The 18,834-nt window shown below is 43.9% G+C and overlaps 1 protein-coding gene across 1 annotated transcript in view; it reads right to left on the bottom strand.

Annotated features, from left to right (window-relative positions):
- The window catches only part of KPNA5 (karyopherin subunit alpha 5), a 710,535-nt gene that overhangs the window by 593,796 nt on the left and 97,905 nt on the right, over positions 1-18,834 (bottom strand). Inside the window, exon 3 of the mRNA XM_044063660.1 lies at positions 710-808. Within this exon, the coding sequence (XP_043919595.1) occupies positions 710-808 (99 nt within the window). The remainder of the gene's footprint in view (positions 1-709; positions 809-18,834) is intronic.

An 18,834-nucleotide genomic window follows, 5' to 3' on the forward strand; every position in this document is an offset into this window, starting at 1 on the left:
TCTGTTCCAAGGGTTCAGAGCTGAAACAAAAGTCAAGAATGAATGAAGACTGACATTAGATCTACACTTCAACCTTGCTTCTTTTTGTAAACCTGGAAAAAATGCAATTTGGAATGTGGATTTTCTCTCTTTTGCAACATATGTACGGCAATTAATAAATTCTTACTCTTGTTTTAGGGGTCATGTTTTTCTCTAGCCTGCATTCAAGCCAATGCCAGCCACAAAACATGGGAACTCAGCTCATGTCTTAGGAATATGACAAGCATTTCTGTAGCGCAGCACACATTTTTATGCTGTTCTACATTGTGAGTACCAATTCAAACAGAAAAAAACGGATATTTGACAGAATTTACAGCACCACAGGCAAGTCTGCTACCAGATGAGCTACTGGCTATTTAGAGAACACATTTATCATTAAACTCAAACCCCACAGCAGACTAATCTGTAGAGTTTCAGAACCTGAAAATTAAAAACTGTAAAGTTAATGTAGCTGAAGTGTAGTCTAAAAATGGTGTTTAAACAGTCAGACAGTAACCTATGAAAAATGCAGAATATGAAAAATCATTAAGCTCAACATAAACGATGGCAGTCAAGAGTTCTAAGAATAAATGTTCTTCGTATTTTTTTCCCCTTTTGCTATTTTCCAGCATTTGAACTAGTTCACATCTATCCAAGCAACAAGAATATCAAAAGTCTGAGAAATACATACTGCAGTTATCACTGTTGAGCTGATATCAGGATCCTGAATAGGGCTTTCAGTCATCGACTCATCATTTCCTGGAAGTGCTACATTCCTCCGCTTGAACAGCTGCATGAGAAAAAGAAAGTTTTAATCAACAGAACCATAGCAATGCTCAAAACAGAAAGGTTGGTTAAAGAAAGGTAAGAGGATCTACATAAAACAAAACGTAAATTTCAATACAGGAAGAAAGTGTCTGCAGTCTGCCTCTGGTCACATTCCAGTACTAACTATGCTGTAAAGTATTAAGGAGGTACTGCAGTCCTGATTTGTAAAGACAACTGTTAAAGATCTACCTGCTTCAAATGGTGATAAATTCAGAAAGATGCTGTAAAGCCTCCTGGCACTTGAAGATGAAGCCAATGGAATTTTCTTAGCATCCCAGCCAACCTTTTCCTTATTCAGTATGAATACCACATTTGTACCACCTTTAAAATCAGGCAACAATCTCAAATCCTTTATAAACGCATTCTATGAACACCTTCAGGAATGCATGGATCATGCAATCCCAAATAAAACCAAGACCCAATCTTCCAAAGGCAGACGTCCTGTCTGGTGGACCCCAGCCATAAACAAACTATACAATAGAAAGAGGAAGCTACTACATGACAGAGCAAAATTCCAAAAAGGGAAGGCATCTCTGATCAGTATTAGCAAAAAAGTACGGGCACTCATAAAATCGTCTAAGGCCAGCTTTGAGAGAAAAATTGCACAGGACACTAAGGATAATCAACAAGGCTTTATGTTAGGAACCTGGGTGGGAATTCCCAGATATGCTCAGAATTAGTCCAAAATGACAAAAAATACACCAAACCCACACACATTGCCAACATCCTAGCTGACAGGTTCAGCGCAAACTTCTCCCCCCCCCCTCCCCACCAAAAGGGCTAATATCTACCCCAGCAGAGTGCTGCCCCCCTGACATCTCAAATGCTCAGGTAAGAGCTGCCCTCTCCAAAGCAAGAAACACAGCATCAATGGGACCAGACGGTGTCCCGGGCTGCGTCCTACATGAACTCCAAGAGGAGCTAAACCCAAACCTAAAACTACTGTTCATCTCAGCCTTACTACAGGATATGTACCCAAAGAGTGGCGTACAGCAACGGTGGTCCCTCTCCACAGAGGTGGTGCATCAGCGGATCCTGGAAACTATTGCCCCATAAGTCTCACTAGCTTGGTCTGCAAAGCTATGGAAGGGATAATCATGGACCTTATAAAGATATTGGGGACACTGGATCCTACCCAGTTCGGCTTTGTTAAGGGCAGATCCTGCCTCTTAAACCTGGTCGACTTCTTTGAAACAGTCACCAAGGCCATTGACAAGGGGAAGCTGGTCCACACAGCCTACCTGGACCTCGCAAAAGCCTTCGATACAATACCCCACTCTGGCATTATAGATAAGCTCACCAGCTTAAATATAAACCCCCTATGTCACTAGATGGGTTGCAAACTGGCTCAAGGACAGAACCCACATGGTTAAAATAGCTGGATCCATGTCAGACTCCAAACCAGTTACAAGTGGCGTCCCACAAGGCTCAGTCTTGGGACCTCTCTTGTTCGGTATATATTTCTCAGAGGTACAGGCCAACATGGAAGGACTGTGGCTGACCAAGTTCGCAGATGACTGCAAACTGGGTGCCATAATAGACTCTCCAGCAGACACAAGCATCCTCCAAAAGGGCCTCATAGAAACAGACAACTGGTGCCAGACCCATGGCCTCAAGCTAAACGCCAAAAAGTGTATAGTCATCCCCTTTGGCAAAAACAAAGTGCCCACAAATTACCACATAGGTGATAATCCATTAAGTACAGAATAAGTAATTGGGGATCTGGGGACCCAAGTTGATAGCAGTCTCTCATTTGACAACCACGTGGCCAACGTGGCTAGAAAAACATTTTATACAGCCCACCTAATAATGAAGGGATTCACATCTAGATCAGGGGAGGTAATTGTGCCTCTTTACTCATCCCTCATCAGGCCCATAATGGAGTACAATGCCCCTTTTGGGATGTACCTTACCAGACACCTGCAGCAACTGGAAAGACCCCAAAAGTACCTCACCAAGAGGATCAAGGGGCTCAAACAGATGCCGTATGCTGCCCGGTTAAAGAAACTCCAGCTCTACTCAGTGGCATACCGCCTGCTCAGAGGCGATCTGTGCCTGACATATAAAGCCATGTCCAACCCGGAATTAATGGACATGCTGCACCTCAGAAAATCAAAATCCCATCGAGCTACGCGCTCAAGGGACTTAAACCTCAGCACTGAAATAAATAGGACATGCTGGAGGGACAGATTCATAACCCAGAGGCTCCCTTCACTCGAATAAAATCCCAGTCCAGGTTAGGCAGAGTCCCTCATTGACTCTCTTCAAGAGGAATCTTGATGAGTGGATGGGAGATCGTAGGTTTACCCCGGGTATCACTTCTGTGTCACTGACAGAGGCACAGTATACTATCCTCAAAAAGGGCATAGCAAAATTAATTTAAAATGGGTGGCGAAAGCCATACACACTCTGGCTAGGCTTATAAATGCCCTAGGGCAGATAGCCTAGTATGAACCTATGAAAAGATCTAATTAGCTAGCAAAATTCAACAAGCAAAGTAATAATTGTGCAACAAATTTACAAAGGTGTCGTACTATTTAATATATCAATTCTCTATGCAAGTTTCTAATAGATAATCTGCCCTTTTAGATGTCAAAGCAACTTTGGACCCTTCTAGGAACTAAATGTTTTATAACATAACTTTTGTATCACTGTAGCATCCTGGAGTGTCTCAAGATGTAGCTCTAGTAAAACGTTTTTCTTTACATTCAGATGTTATAGGAAAGGAGAGGGAGGAAAGTCTGAGCTTTTGGAAGTGGGCCAATACTGGGTTACCTTGACAGGTAACCCAAAATGCCACTGAGGCAGTATGGATGAACACATGTTACAGCAGAAGGAGAAACTAGCTGGATCCATCATTTTTAAGCTGGATACCCTGTCCACGTAGAACAGTGTTAACTGTTCCAACTGCAATGCTCAAGAATAAGGCTAAAAACATTTGTAGCCTACACAACATGTTTGCAGAAGGAAAATGATCACCTAGTGGCTGCTCTTCAGGAAAAAGAGGGCAGATCCACACTTGTGTCTAAACAACTCCCAGCAGATCAATACTAGAACACCTCTCTGAGAAGGTAGCAAAGATGGCATTATACATCTTACAGGTCATAAGTTATTAAAACTCTGGGGATTGCTTTGAAAAATGCCCAAATGGACTAGCACTGCACATCTCATAGCACTCAAAAAATAAAAAACAAAAGAGAGACATGCACTCTTCTTGCATCATTTCACACAGACAGTAAACTGCCCTGTTAATACTGAAACTATGAAAATCATACTACAAAAAAGACAAGGTCAGCTGAGGGGTCAATATCTATTTCTTGAAAGAGAATAAAATACAGATTGTTTTAAAAAGTGCACAACTTACATTTCACTTAACTGAGTAAGCTGACAAAAACATGCGTCACCAGTTCTCACAGCAGATACCCTCAGTCCAACTTTTACATTCCTAAAAACACTTCTTAACCATTTTCAAAAGTAAAAGCAACTCCAAAGACTAAAAGTCTTTCCCCCACCGAAACTATACAACTCGGGACTAAAAACAGGATGTCCAAGAGACTAAGATTTGAATTTGTTTTTTTTTTAAACCTACCTCACCTCCACTTCAGGAGTGGTATGCATTTCAGTAACCTATTGCTTTCTTCTTGTTTTTGTGCCTAGAAAGCCTTCACATTTTTCTACATATACAAAATGTTGAGTATTACTAGCTCAAGGCAAGAAAAAAAAAAGACTCCTCACTCAAAGGCTAAAGAACAGAACTTGCTGCATTTCCAGTTCTTGTACCTCTGTGGGAACTTTGCCTAAACAAAAACAAAAGTTTCACTCCCTTGGTATCCTCTTTTCAAAAATACCACTCCATTCTCACATTCCTTTCCCAAAGATAACTTAGCAAAATAATACACCCAGAAAACATGAATAAGGCCTAGAAGCTTCCATCCACACCTCTGCCACACAGAATCCATGTGCACAGATGTGAGGACCACCTTTGAGGTAGATGCAGCTGGTCACAAATTCTGTCCAAAGTCTTCAACTAATAGGCTCTACATTATGCATCTTTCCAAGCTGGGCCACACAAATCCACCCCTTTTACATCTGCTCTTCAGCATGGACTTTTCCTTTGTTGAATATCCTGCAAATTACCCTAAAAACCACACACACACACACACACACACACACACACACACACACACACACACACACACACACACACACACACACACACACACACACACACACACACACACACACTACCCTAAAAGCCACACACACACATACACACACTACCCTAAAAGCCACACACACACACACACACACTACCAAGCCACACACACACACACACACACTACCAAGCCACACACACACACACACACACTACCAAGCCACACACACACACACACTACCAAGCCACACACACACACTACCCTACCCTAAAAACCACACACACACACACTACCCTAAAAACCACACACACACACACACTACCCTAAAAACCACACACACACACACACTACCCTAAAAACCACACACACACACACACACTACCAAGCCACACACACACACACTACCAAGCCACACACACACACACACACACACACACTACCAAGCCACACACACACACACACACACTACCCTAAAAACCACACACACACTACCCTAAAAACCACACACACACACACACACACACACACACACACTACCCTAAAAACCACACACACACACACACACACTACCCTAAAAACCACACGCACACACACACTACCCTAAAAACCACACGCACACACACACTACCCTAAAAACCACACACACACACACACACACACACTACCCTTAAAACCACACACACTACCCTTAAAACCACACACACTACCCTTAAAACCACACACACTACCCTTAAAACCACACACACACACTACCCTTAAAGCCACACACACACACTACCCTTAAAGCCACACACACACACTATCCTTAAAACCACACACACACACTATCCTTAAAACCACACACACACACACACACACACTACCCTTAAAACCACACACACACACACTACCCTTAAAACCACACACACACACACACACACTACCCTTAAAACCACACACACACACACACACTACCCTTAAAACCACACACACACACTACCCCTAAAATCACACACACACACACACTACCCTAAAATCACACACACACACTACCCTAAAATCACACACACACACTACCCTAAAATCACACACACAACCCTAAAATCACACACACACACACAACCCTAAAATCACACACACACAACCCTAAAATCACACACACACACACTACCCTAAAATCACACACACACTACCCTAAAATCACACACACTACCCTAAAATCACACACACACTACCCTAAAATCACACACACACTACCCTAAAATCACACACACACTACCCTAAAATCACACACACACACACAACCCTAAAATCACACACACACAACCCTAAAATCACACACACACACACAACCCTAAAATCACACACACACACACACACAACCCTAAAATCACACACACACACACAACCCTAAAATCACACACACACACACAACCCTAAAATCACACACACACTACCCTAAAATCACACACACACTACCCTAAAATCACACACACACACTACCCTAAAATCACACACACTACCCTAAAATCACACACACACACTACCCAAATCACACACACACACTACCCAATGCGTCACACACACACACTACCCAAATCACACACACACACTACCCAATGCGTCACACACACACACTACCCTAAAATCACACACACAACCCTAAAATCACACACACACAACCCTAAAATCACACACACTACCCTAAAATCACACACACACACACACACTACCCTAAAATCACACACACACACACACTACCCTAAAATCACACACACACACACACTACCCTAAAATCACACACACACACACACTACCCTAAAATCACACACACACACACTACCCTAAAATCACACACACACACACTACCCTAAAATCACACACACACTACCCTAAAATTACACACACACTACCCTAAAATTACACACACACTACCCTAAAATTACACACACACTACCCTAAAATTACACACACACACACACACACACACACACTACCCTAAAATTACACACACACACTACTCTAAAATTACACACACACACTACCCTAAAATTACACACACACACTACCCTAAAATTACACACTTCCATTTTTCAAGTAGAAGACCGTGACACACCCATGTTGACCCTTACTAAAGAACCATTTCCTGCCCTTAAGTGCACCACTTACACCCTTTCCATCAAACCTCCTTCTACAACCTAAATATAAGGGTTATAAAAACAGACCAGGCGCCCAAGGAGGCGGTTGGAAATAAACCACGAATCTTGTAGTGGAAGCAACCAGTTTATTAATACATGACCTGGAATATCTTTTTTAATAGAAACATCCAAGAAGTTCATTAGGTCATAGGTAATGTGAGGAGTAAATTTAAAAAATTCAGTGGCATGATTTAAGTAATGTATATATTCTATTAGCTTATTCTCACTACCTTTCCAAAAAATACAAATCTCATCCATGTAGCATTAATAATGGGCCCAATATTGTGCAAATTCTGATTGAAACAAACTTTTCTTCCCATACCATAAGCACAATGTTAGCATAAGTGGGGGCACAACTTGCCCCCATAGCAACACCTTGAATCTGTTTGAAAAGTTCGCCCTCAAAGAATATGACGTTCTGTTCCAGAACCAAATCCATTAGTTTTGTGTACAACAAAAAAGTATTTTGATAAAGGTTCCCATATTGATTAATGGCCTCCTGGAACCATTCCAAGCCTATAGTGTGTGGAATCACGTTAAACAGATCCTGGATGTCCAAAGTTACAAAGATGAGAGAATCCGAATACATGTTACTATTTATACTTCTCAAAAAAAATCCCCAAAATTCTTGAGAATACCATCGGCCTTGACCCAAATACCCTTCAATTTTACATCAAGAAATTTAGCCAAAGGGTGTGTTTTACAGCCATTCGCGGCAACAATGGGTCTCAAGGGTGGATCTTCAACACATTTATGTACCTTAGGAATCCCGAAGATGGCAGGTATACGGCTAAATCTGTTTAACGTGATTCCACACACTACAGGCTCGGAATGGTTCCATGAGGCCATTAATCAATATGGGAACCTGGATCAAAATACTTTGTTATACACAGAACTAATGGATTTTGTTCTGGAACAGAACTTCATATTCTTTGAGGGCGAACTTTTCAAACAGATTCAAGATGTTGCTATGGGGGCAAGTTGTGCCCCCACTTATGCTAACATTGTGCTTATGTTATGGGAAGAAAAGTTTGTGTTTCAATCAGAATTTGCACAATATTGGGCCCATTATTAATGCTACCTGGATGAGATTTGTATTTTGGAAAGGTAGTGAGAATAAGCTAATAAAATGTATACATTACTTAAATCATACCACTGAATTTTTGAAATTTACTCATCACATTACCTATGACCTAATGAACTTCTTCGATGTTACCATTAAAAAAGATATTCCAGGTCATGTATTAAAACTGGTTGTTGCTTCCACTAAAAGATTATTGGTTTATTTCCTCCTGCCTCCTTGGGTGCCTGGTTTGTTTTTATTTGGTTCCTGGTTTTAGTGGCACCTATCTCCTTGGTGATTTTGGTTACTTGTTCTATGGAGGTGTTGGAGTCGGAGGTTAGCTTCCAGGATGAGGAAGCAGTTCAAGGTATTGACTTAAATGCACGTTTGTCTCATTTGGATGGGCAGCTAACATCAGATTTTCACTTATGACTGGGATTACCCAGAAAGCTGAAGGCAACGTCTTTGTTGCAAACCAACTGGGCAACCCTAACAGTAGTACAGGCTGCATTTCCACCCCAGCCTGTAATCAGGAAGCAGACATTGGTATGAGGCAGACTGATTCTCGTGTTGAAGTGACGGCGTCTTCCACTAATCAGAGAGAGGAAACCAGAGGTGAGGCTGCTCAACGGAACGGAGCTGTTCCTAAATTTCAAAACACTCATCCAGTACCAAACTATGATAGGGGTCCGAATGGACAGTTTTCTATGTCTAGTGGATGTAGCACTCATGGTCCCTCCTCTGGTGGAACTGCCGTTTCTGGACATGGTGGTAACGGAATTAACAAATGGACAGACACTGCTTCTTTGGCTTCGTGGCTTGTCATGTATAATTCATTTAAGCCATCAAGGTACTGTAATCAATTTAGTCTAATCAACAGAATGAAGAGAATGATAGTGAAAATTCATACAGAGCTAATATCAAAAAACTTTGGCTTAAATTTTTAAACACAAAACTTTGGGAATAGATAATTATTTGCAGGATTGTATTAAAAGGGGTATAGTACCCAAAGGGTTACAATTTCATAAATGTCCTAACAATGTGGTGGAAGGCTCTTCCTTCCATGAGGAATTGTTAAGTATTTTTGACTGTAGTGACTTTGAAGTAATGAAAGCACAAAGAAAAATGAGAGGATTATGATGCAATTGTACAAAAAGATTGAACATTTAAATGAGATAGTGACTAATGATCTTATGTTTTCTATTGACAGTGAAAAGAGGAAATACTATTTTATTAAGCAACAAGTGGAGGAAAAAGTTCATGTTATTTTTAAAAGGAAGTGTGGAAAAATTGATATGGATTTGTGAGATTACAAACAGAAAAGAGCACATTCCCACCCCCCAAAAATGAGAATTTTAGTCATAGATATTTCCCTGAGAATACTGGACACAATCATAGACCCCATTCTTTACAGCCAGGGGGGGGGGTAACAATGCCTGGGGATCTTCGGATAGTAGTGCGACTTATAGAAACAAAGGGGGAGGGGAACAGAAGGATTTGTAAAATACTGAATACCCTGAACTTAGGAGATCTGACAGGTTAAGACACAAATCACCTGTACAGTACTTTTACAGAGGTCCCCAAAACGGTTTGAGACAATATTGTGAGACGGTAGTAAAGGGGGACAAGTACTTATCAAAGACCGATGAACCACAGGAAATATTACTATAGATGGACCCAGTCATACTTTACATGATTTTAATATTTACAATTACAATAGTGAGGAGATTGATAGGCAGCACTTTTTGCTGTTTTCAAAAGATTTTAAATTATCCCATCTACGGGGGGGGGGGGGAATCTTGTGGATAGTTTGATAGATTTGAGGAGCTTTCTATGGAAAAAGAACTTGGAAAGAGAAGTTTTGTACCTACCATAACGTTCCATGTTGGTGGTTTTCATCTCGCCTTCTTTATTGCTGGTTGGGATCGGAGCCGATCCTCGGCTCCGACTCTGCCATCTTCTATAGCTAGAGTGCTGTTTACTGGCTCAAGGCTATCCCTTATCCCATGATGCCTAGCGATAGCTACCCAGATCTCGTTTGAAATAGCTAACCCCAGACATAGCCAGAGACTCAACCTATCCAAACAAACAGGTTGAGCATACCTGTCACACTCTCTTAGTCAGTAGAGGAAACAAACCAGAGAACACTCAGCCAGTGAAACCAGAACTCCTCTCGGTCCAATAGTACAGGGGGACGGAGGGTGGGATGCAAGAAAGAAGGCGAGATGAAGACAATTAACATGGAACGTTATGGTAGGTACATAACTTCTTTATGTTAAGTTGTCTATCTCGCCTTCGTTCTTACTGGTTGGGACAGCGTCCCTAGCACCTACAATCCTGGGCAGCTCATTGGAACAGACTCTTCAGAACAGTGGAACCAAAGTCAGCTCTGCTCCTGGAGACCACATCTAGTTTGTAATGAGAAATAAAGGTATGAGGATTTGCCCACGTAGCAACTGCGCAGATAGAATCCATGGGCAACCTAGACTGGAAGGCTACAGAGGTGGCCAGGGCCCTAGTAAAATGACCTTTCGGTTTGACAGGCAACTCGGTTTCTTAATTGAAGAATGAAAGTAATAATGTGTGACAACCACCTAGATAAGGTCACCTTGGAAACTGGGAGACCATGTTTGCTAGAGCATAGGAAAGGAATAGCTGGTCCGACTTCCTTATTCTTGTGCAAGTAAAAACGCAATTGTCTATGAATGTCCAATTGGTGTAATTTGTATTCTTGCCTTGTTGGTGTGGTTAGGGAAAACACAGCAAGGTCTATAGATTAATTATTTTCTGAGCAGACTTTCGGAAGAAACGAAGGATTAGTCAGAGAAACCCTGTCCTTATGAAAAAACAAGTATGGAGGACGAACACATAATGCTTGAAGTTCAGAGACGCATCTGGCTGAAGTAATAGCTACCAGAAAGAGTGTTTTCCAAGATAGAAACTTAAATGGAGCAGGATGCTGCTGATTCAAAGGGGGGCAGAATTAAGGAGGTTAATACCAAATTAAGGTCCCATGGAGGGGGATCTCTCACTGGAGGTCTAAGAAGAGTAGTCGCTCTTAAAAAAGCTTTACAGAGCTTATGAGGCATAATGTTTGAATTTGACAACCCAACAAGAAAGTTAGAAATGGCCGCCAATTGAACCCAGATTGTAACAGAAGCGGACCCAGAATGAAAAAGTTGCGCTAGGAATTCCAAAATTTCATGGACTGGGGCTGAGAAGGGATCTACGTTCCTATCCTCTGCCCAACAAGAAAAACGTTTCCATTTGCTAGCTTAAGTTTTTCTAGTTGTGGACTTGGAGACAATCTCACGTACGGCCAGGGAAATGCTGGGAAGCCTTGCTAAGGTTGGAAGTGAAGCAACCAAGCTGTGAGCTGGAGTGTTTGGAGGGACTGATGCAGCCCGCCCGATTGATGAATCAGTAGGTCTGGAATCGGATCCAGAGTCCAGGGCTGATAGAGAAGGTAATTGTGCAAGAACGGAAACCATATCTGTAGAGGCCAGTAGGGGACAATGAGGATCATTTTGCAGCACAACGATATTGCTTTCTGTACGAGTTTTGGAATCAAGGGACATGGCATAAAGAAGTCAGGGGCCAATTGTGGACTAGAGCATCTCTGGGTGAGTGACCTGGAAGCGGAAAAACGGAGAAGTAGTTGCTGCATTTGCTGTTGGAAGGGGGTGGCAAAAAGATCGCAGCAAGGCTGTCCCCATTTGCAGAAGATAAGATCTGCAACTACCTGATTCAGAGACCACTCGTGAGGCATGCGAATAGCTCTGCTGAGCCTGTCCGCTACGACATTGGACCTCCCAGGGATGTGTGTCGCAATCAGAAATCTTTGGGAGGAAATCGCCCACTGCCAGAGTGAGTGCTTCTCGACATAGGGGGTAGGACCTGGTTCCGCCCTGCTTGTTGATGTACCACACCACTGACATGCTGTCAGTTTGGACTGCAATAGTCCCAGAAGGGAGAGAGTCCTGAAGAGCTTGCAACGCTAGGAGCACAGCTCTCATTTCTTGGATGTTTATATGCAGATGGTACTAGTGAGGCTGCCAAGTGCCTTGGACTGTCCAGCCCTGATAATACCCCCCCTCCCACCCTATTAGGGAGGCGTCTGTGGTCACTGTGCCTGCCCTGATAATGCCCTCTCACCCTATCAGGGAGGAGTCTGTGGTCATTGTGGCTACTGGAGGAGGCTGAATGAAGGGTCTGCCCTGAGTCACTAGTGGGGAGACCATCCACCAGGAAAGGTGCCTTTTGCATGCTTCTGTAATCATGATCATGTGAGAGATGGGCAGCTGTTGGGAAGACCACTGTGTGAACAGAAGCCACTGAAGGATCCTCATATGAAAGCGGGCCAGTGGGATTGGAAGAATTGTCGCTGCCATGGAACCCAGAGTTTGAAGGACGAACCTGACTTGATTCTTGTGCTCTGCATTAGAATTTATACTTGCTGGTGAACTGCAGACACCCTTTCTGGCGGTAGCCTTGCGGACATGTTCCTTTTGTCTAAGTCTGCTCCTATATAGGTGATAGATTGACAGGGCAACAAGGCAGATTTTTCGAAGTTTATTGCAACTCCTAGCTGAGAGCAGATTGTAATTGTGTAGTCCCTGGCTTGCATAAGTTGATACCTGGTAGTAGCAGTGAGGAGCCAGTCTAGATATGGAAACACCTGGAATCCCAGACGTCTCACGTGAGCCATGACCACTGCCATACATTTGGTGAACACCCTGGCGGCTGTAGTGAGACCAAATGGCAGAGCTCTGAACTGGTAATTACTGGCTACCAGCCAAAAGCGAAGACATCTCCTGGAGCGCATGTCCATTTTGATATGGTAGTATGCATCCTGAAGATCTATGGAGCACATCCAATTGTCCTGACCCAGAAAGGGTAGAATGGACTGTAGAGTGACCATCCGAAACTTTGTTCTTTGAACAGACCTGTTTAGTCTGCTGAGATCCAGAATCAGTCTCCAGTCCCATCTGTTTTGGTACCAAAAAGAACCTTGAGTAAGTTCCGGATCAGTGTTGGTCTGCCGGGACTTCCTGGATGACTTTTCTAGCAGTTTTGAAACTTCTATGACTGCTTGGTCCCTCAGAGTGGGTGGAACATCTGGAAGGGATTTCCTTGACGGTAAGGGGGATTGAGAGAAGGGAATTTTGTAACCTCCAGATATAATGGACCGTAACCATTTGTCTTGCGTTAAATTCTGCCAGGCTTTTGGGTACAGTGAAAGTATTACCCCCAACTGCCTCCAGAGCCGGGCAGTCGGGCATCCCTTCAGGGATGCTGAAAGGGCTTATCGGAGAAAGATTCTCTGTTGCCCTGGTTCTGCGGACCCCCTCTGCCACAAGGGCGGCGTCTGTTGTCGTTTCCCCATCTGCCCCTGGAGGAAAAATTGCTACGTGCATCAGGCAAGGCTCCCTGGGATTTTCGGAACCACATTTTAACACTCTTCTGACCCTTTAGGTATGGTCTAGAAGGAGTGGAAAAACTGACTCCCACGGCAGAGAAAGTCTTGCCTTCTTGCTCACACCTAGTCAAAGTGCATTTCACCTGTGGTCCAAAAAGAAAAGAACCATCAAAGGGGGTTGTTGGTGAATGACGCTCTAAAGGGTTCCGCAAAATTACACAGCCGCATCCATGCATGCCTCCTAAGGGCCACACCTGTACCTGCGGCTCTACTTGCACCATTGGCTGCATAGGAAATGAGCCTCATGGAGGAGTTGACTACAGAATTAAGCGTTGCCAGATGGGAAGCTACTTTAGCTTGAGCCCCCTCAGCTGATGGATCTTGAAGGATATCTCCAAGCTCTTTAAGAAGATCACTCTGAAGCTGGGTAAAATGGCATAAGTAGTTCAGTGACCTCATAGAAAAGGTAGCTGAAGCAAACATTCACTTCCCATATCTGTCCATGGTCCTAGACTCCTTGTTAGGAGGATGGACAGATGAAGAGGTCTCCGCTAACTCTTTTGGTGGCTGCTGCTACCACCATGGTATCAAAAGGAACACCTTTGGTAAGGAACTGCTTATCATGGGGTGCTGTGATGAACCAGCAAGGTCCCCTCGGAGTTGGTTCCACTGTATCCGGAGATAACCAAGCCTTGAGCCACCACTGACATAAGTGGATCGAAAGGCAGAGAAACCCAGAAGGTGGAAGGTCGGGAACCGAACATATCCAGGAATTCAGACTCATCCTCTGTAGGGGCTATGGGATTCTACTTCCCCCTCTGCTTAAGCATTTCTAGGATGTCCGAAAACGGGGGGATCTTGGGGACCCTTCCGAATCATCCAAGTCTGTATCAGAAGTGACAGACTCAGGGGAGTCAATGTGCTTCCTCTTGCACTTCTTACGAAGGGGCTCCTCTGAATGATCAGGGGAGGCCTCGAAAGAAGAGGAGCTCCTCTAAATGATCAGGGGAGGCCTCGAACGAAGAGGAAACACCCAATGGGGTGCCCTGGAGCACCGGTTCCCCACTCTTGGGGTCTGGAAGAGGAGCAGAGGTTGGCACAGGCACTATAGGGGATGGAGCCAGTGGGGCCGATAGTGGAGCTAACTCAGTGGCCAGCACACTCATGACATTGAAGGCTTCCCTGCCATGATGCAGAGAAGGCTCCGGTTCCAAGGAAATCGGAATCCTTCTCCGCACCAAGGGAGACTGCTCCAGATGTAGGAGCCGAGCTCACCTGTGCCGAAGCTCCGAGAGGGAGAACGGGGTCGGACAAGGGTCCGATGCCACTCGCCCCCTCGGAGCAGACGAGGGAGCCCCAGCGCCCAGATCCCTCGTACAGCACCACTGAGGGAATCTGAGCCGACGACGGAACTGAATGTGATAGTTATCGGAGCCGACTGTTCCACTACTTGAACCTCAACGAACTCCGGCTCCAAGCTCAATGGAGTCGGAGGAGGAACATCGATAGAAGTGAACAGAGCAGACACCTGTTCAGGAGCGCTGGGCAACATCTTGGCAAATGCCTGCGACTTTAGCAACCTACTGACCACTCTCCACGTCGTGATCCGACAGCTTAGAGGATCAAGAGTGAGAAGATCTTTGACTGCGCTTACTCTGAAGCAGGGGAGACCAGGGAGTCGAATGTATAGATTCCAAAGAAGGGGACCTCAGCATCTTATGGCTCCGCAAAGGCTCCGAAGTTTCTGATGGAGCCCGACGGGGAGATAGGTGTTATTAGCAGGTAGAGTCTGAACCAAAGACGGCTCCAAACTTGGAGCTGATGGCTTGGTAGATTTAGGGGATTTCACAGGCCGAGTCTTGGCCGGGGAATCCTGGGGCTTTAAAAGACTCCCAAGAATAAGCTTATTCTTACGCTCCTGCAGAACTCTGACTAAATGCATGGCAGATGGAACAAGAGCCCTGCAGGTGCACATCACCTAAACAATAGACACAAGAAGTGTGCCCATCTGTCAGAGACACTGACAGCATGAGTCACACTTCTTGAACCCAGACACTTTGGATTCTTTTGACATCCTGTAACAAGAAATACAATAGCTAACAAATCAAAATACAGTCTACAGAAAGACAGTATAATTACAGACTAAAGCTAAAGTTTATTTTTTTTTTTTAATAGGAAAGCCTCTAACTTAAAATGGCTAGCCTATAAAGAAGGTAGAAGGAAACCCTCTAACCTAAATGGCTAACCTAACAAGAAAAGGATAAGGAGGGGGGGAATTAAACAAGTTCTACAAGGAACGGAAGGAAGCTACAAATACACACTTGGCTAACACAACAAAAAATATGACTAAAAGTTAATAACCCCTAGGAAAGAGACTATTTCTAGTAAAAAAGTTCTATAAAGAAACTTTATACGAGCCTGACCCAGAAAAACGACGCCTCGCAGCTGAAGTGGCAAACGAGATCTGGGTAGATATCATAGGTTCATAAGTTGGTACTAGGCCATCAGCCCTAGGGCCTATACAAGCCTAGCCATAACAATTCCCTGGCTATTTCTTCCCACATTATTTACTTTCCTGGACCCCTGTCTAGCAGGGCGACAGACGTGATCCCTGGGGTGAATTTCCTTTCTCCCATCCAATAGTCAAGGTTCCTCTTGAAGAGGTCCAAAGAGGCACTCTGCTTGACATGTATGGGCAATCTATTCCAGAGTCTGGGGAGTCTCTGGGTCAGAAACCTATCCCTCCAGCATGTTTTGTTTATTGTGATAAGGTTTAGATCCCTGGAGCGTGTAGCTCTGAGGGATTGGGATTTCTTTAAGTGTAGCATGTCCAACAGCTCTGGGTTTGACATGGCCTTGTATGTTAAGCTGAGATCGCCTCTGAGTAGACGATATGCGACAGAGTATAGCTGGAGTTTAAGGCGGTCAGCGTAGGGCATCTGCTTTAGGCCTGTGATTCTTTTAGTGAGGTATTTCTGAGGCCTTTCCAGTTGTTGCAGATGTCTTGAGAGGTACACCAAATGGGGCGTTGTATTCTATAATGGGTCTAATGAGGGATGAGTACAGTGGGACAATGACCTCCTTTTTTCTGGATGAAAAGCCCTTCGTGATGAGGTGTGCCACATAGAAGGATTTTCTGACTGTTGTGGCGATGTGGTTATCGAAGGTGAGACCACTGTCCACCTGTGTCCCTAAGTCTCTTATCACACTTTCTGTGTTTATAGTGTACTGCCACCTATATGGTAATTCATGGATACATGTTTTTTCCCAAAGGGGATAAACAATACATTTCTTGGCATTGAGCTTGAGCCCATGGCTCTGGCACCAAGCATCTGTTTCTGTAAGGCCCTTTTGTAGAGTATCCACATCATTTGGGGATTCAATAATGGCTCCCAGTTTGCAGTCATCTGCAAACTTTGTTAGCCAGAGTCCCTTAGTGTTGACCTGTACTTCAGAGAAGTAGATGCCAAACAAGAGCGGCCCCAGGACTGAACCCTGAGGTACTCCACTGTCACTTGTCTGGAGCTGGATTTGGAGTCTGCTACTTTTACAGTGTGGGTTCTATCAGTAAGCCATTTAGCAACCCATTGGGTGACATAGGGATTAATACCCAACTTAGTAAGTTTATCTATGATTCCAGAGTGGGGGATGGTGTCAAAGGCCTTGGCAAGGTCTAGATAGGCTGTGTGGACCACCTTACCCTTGTCCATGGCTCTGGAGACTTGATTCAAAGAAGTCAATCAGGTTCAGGAGACAAGATCGGCCCTTCACAAACCCAAACTGGGTGGGGTCCAGTGTTTGAAGGTTGCCAATGTCTTTGTTTATAAGTTCCATGATAATACGCTCCATGGCCTTGCAGATAAGGCTCGTCAGACTGATGGGACGGTAGTTTCCAGGATCCAAGGTGGATCCCCCCCTTGTGGATTGGGATAACTGTAGCTCTGCGCCACTCAGTGGGCACGAAACCTGAGGTGAGGCTATGATTAAACATGACACTTAAGTGAGGTGCCAGTTCATATTGTAGTTCATGTAGTACACAGCCCGGGATGTCATCTGGTCGCTAGGCATCATGGGATAAGGGGGTAGCCTCGAGCCAGTAAACAGCTCTCGAGCTATAGAAGATGGCCGAGTCTGAGCCGGGGATCGGCTCCGATCCCATCCAGCAAGAATGAAGGTGAGATGGACAACTTAACATACGTTTCAGGGGCAACAGCACTGCGGGGCTAATGAAATTAGAAGACCTAGTACTTTTAACCCTCCCATGCACCCTCAGTTAAAAAATCTTGAGAGGTTGAAAATGAAATTAGAAATGCCTTTAGGGGGTAGGTGGAAAGGTAAATTTAACCTGACCAAGGAGGAAAAGCTACTTTTAAAATCTATACAGGAAAATCTACATCTGAGGGTGATGCAACCTGATAAAGGGGGAGGGGTGGTTTTCATGGACAGTACCTTGTACTCCAGTAAAATGATGGATATGCTTAATGATAATCACTAGGTATGTCAGAGTATCCAAGAATGAAATCAATTTAGCCTATCGCAAAATTGAATTGGCCTTACGAGATATGCTGGAAGATAATTTAATTAATCATGACACTTGCGTACCTTAGTGTGGAAAAACCCCGTATACCTGCCATCTTTGGGATTCCCAAGGTACATATGTGTTGAAGATCCACCCTTGAGACCCACTGTTGCCACCAATGGCTATAAAACACACCATTTGGCTAAATTTCTTGATATAAAATTGAAGGATATTTGGGTCAAGGCCAATGGTATTCTCAAGGACTCTTGGGATTTTTTGAGAAGTATAAATAGTAACATGTATTCGGATTCTCTCATCTTTGTAACTTTGGACATCCAGAATCTGTTTAACGTGATTCCACACACTATAGGTTCGGAATGGTTCCAGGAGGCCATTAATCAATATGGGAACTTGGATCAAAACTACTTTTTGTTATACACAGAACTAATTGATTTGGTTCTGGAACAGAACTTCATATTCTTTGAGGGCGAACTTTTCAAACAGATTCAAGGTGTTGCTATGGGGGCAAGCTGTGCCCCCACGTATGCTAACATTGCGCTTATGTTATGGGAAGAAAAGTTAGTGTTTCAATCAGAATATGCACAACATTGGGCCCATTATTAATGCTACCTGGATGAGATTTGTATTTTTTG

Source organism: Protopterus annectens, chromosome 1.part0 (assembly GCF_019279795.1).
Source record: "Protopterus annectens isolate FY-2018-M chromosome 1.part0, PAN1.0, whole genome shotgun sequence".
Classification (NCBI taxonomy): domain Eukaryota; kingdom Metazoa; phylum Chordata; order Ceratodontiformes; family Protopteridae; genus Protopterus; species Protopterus annectens.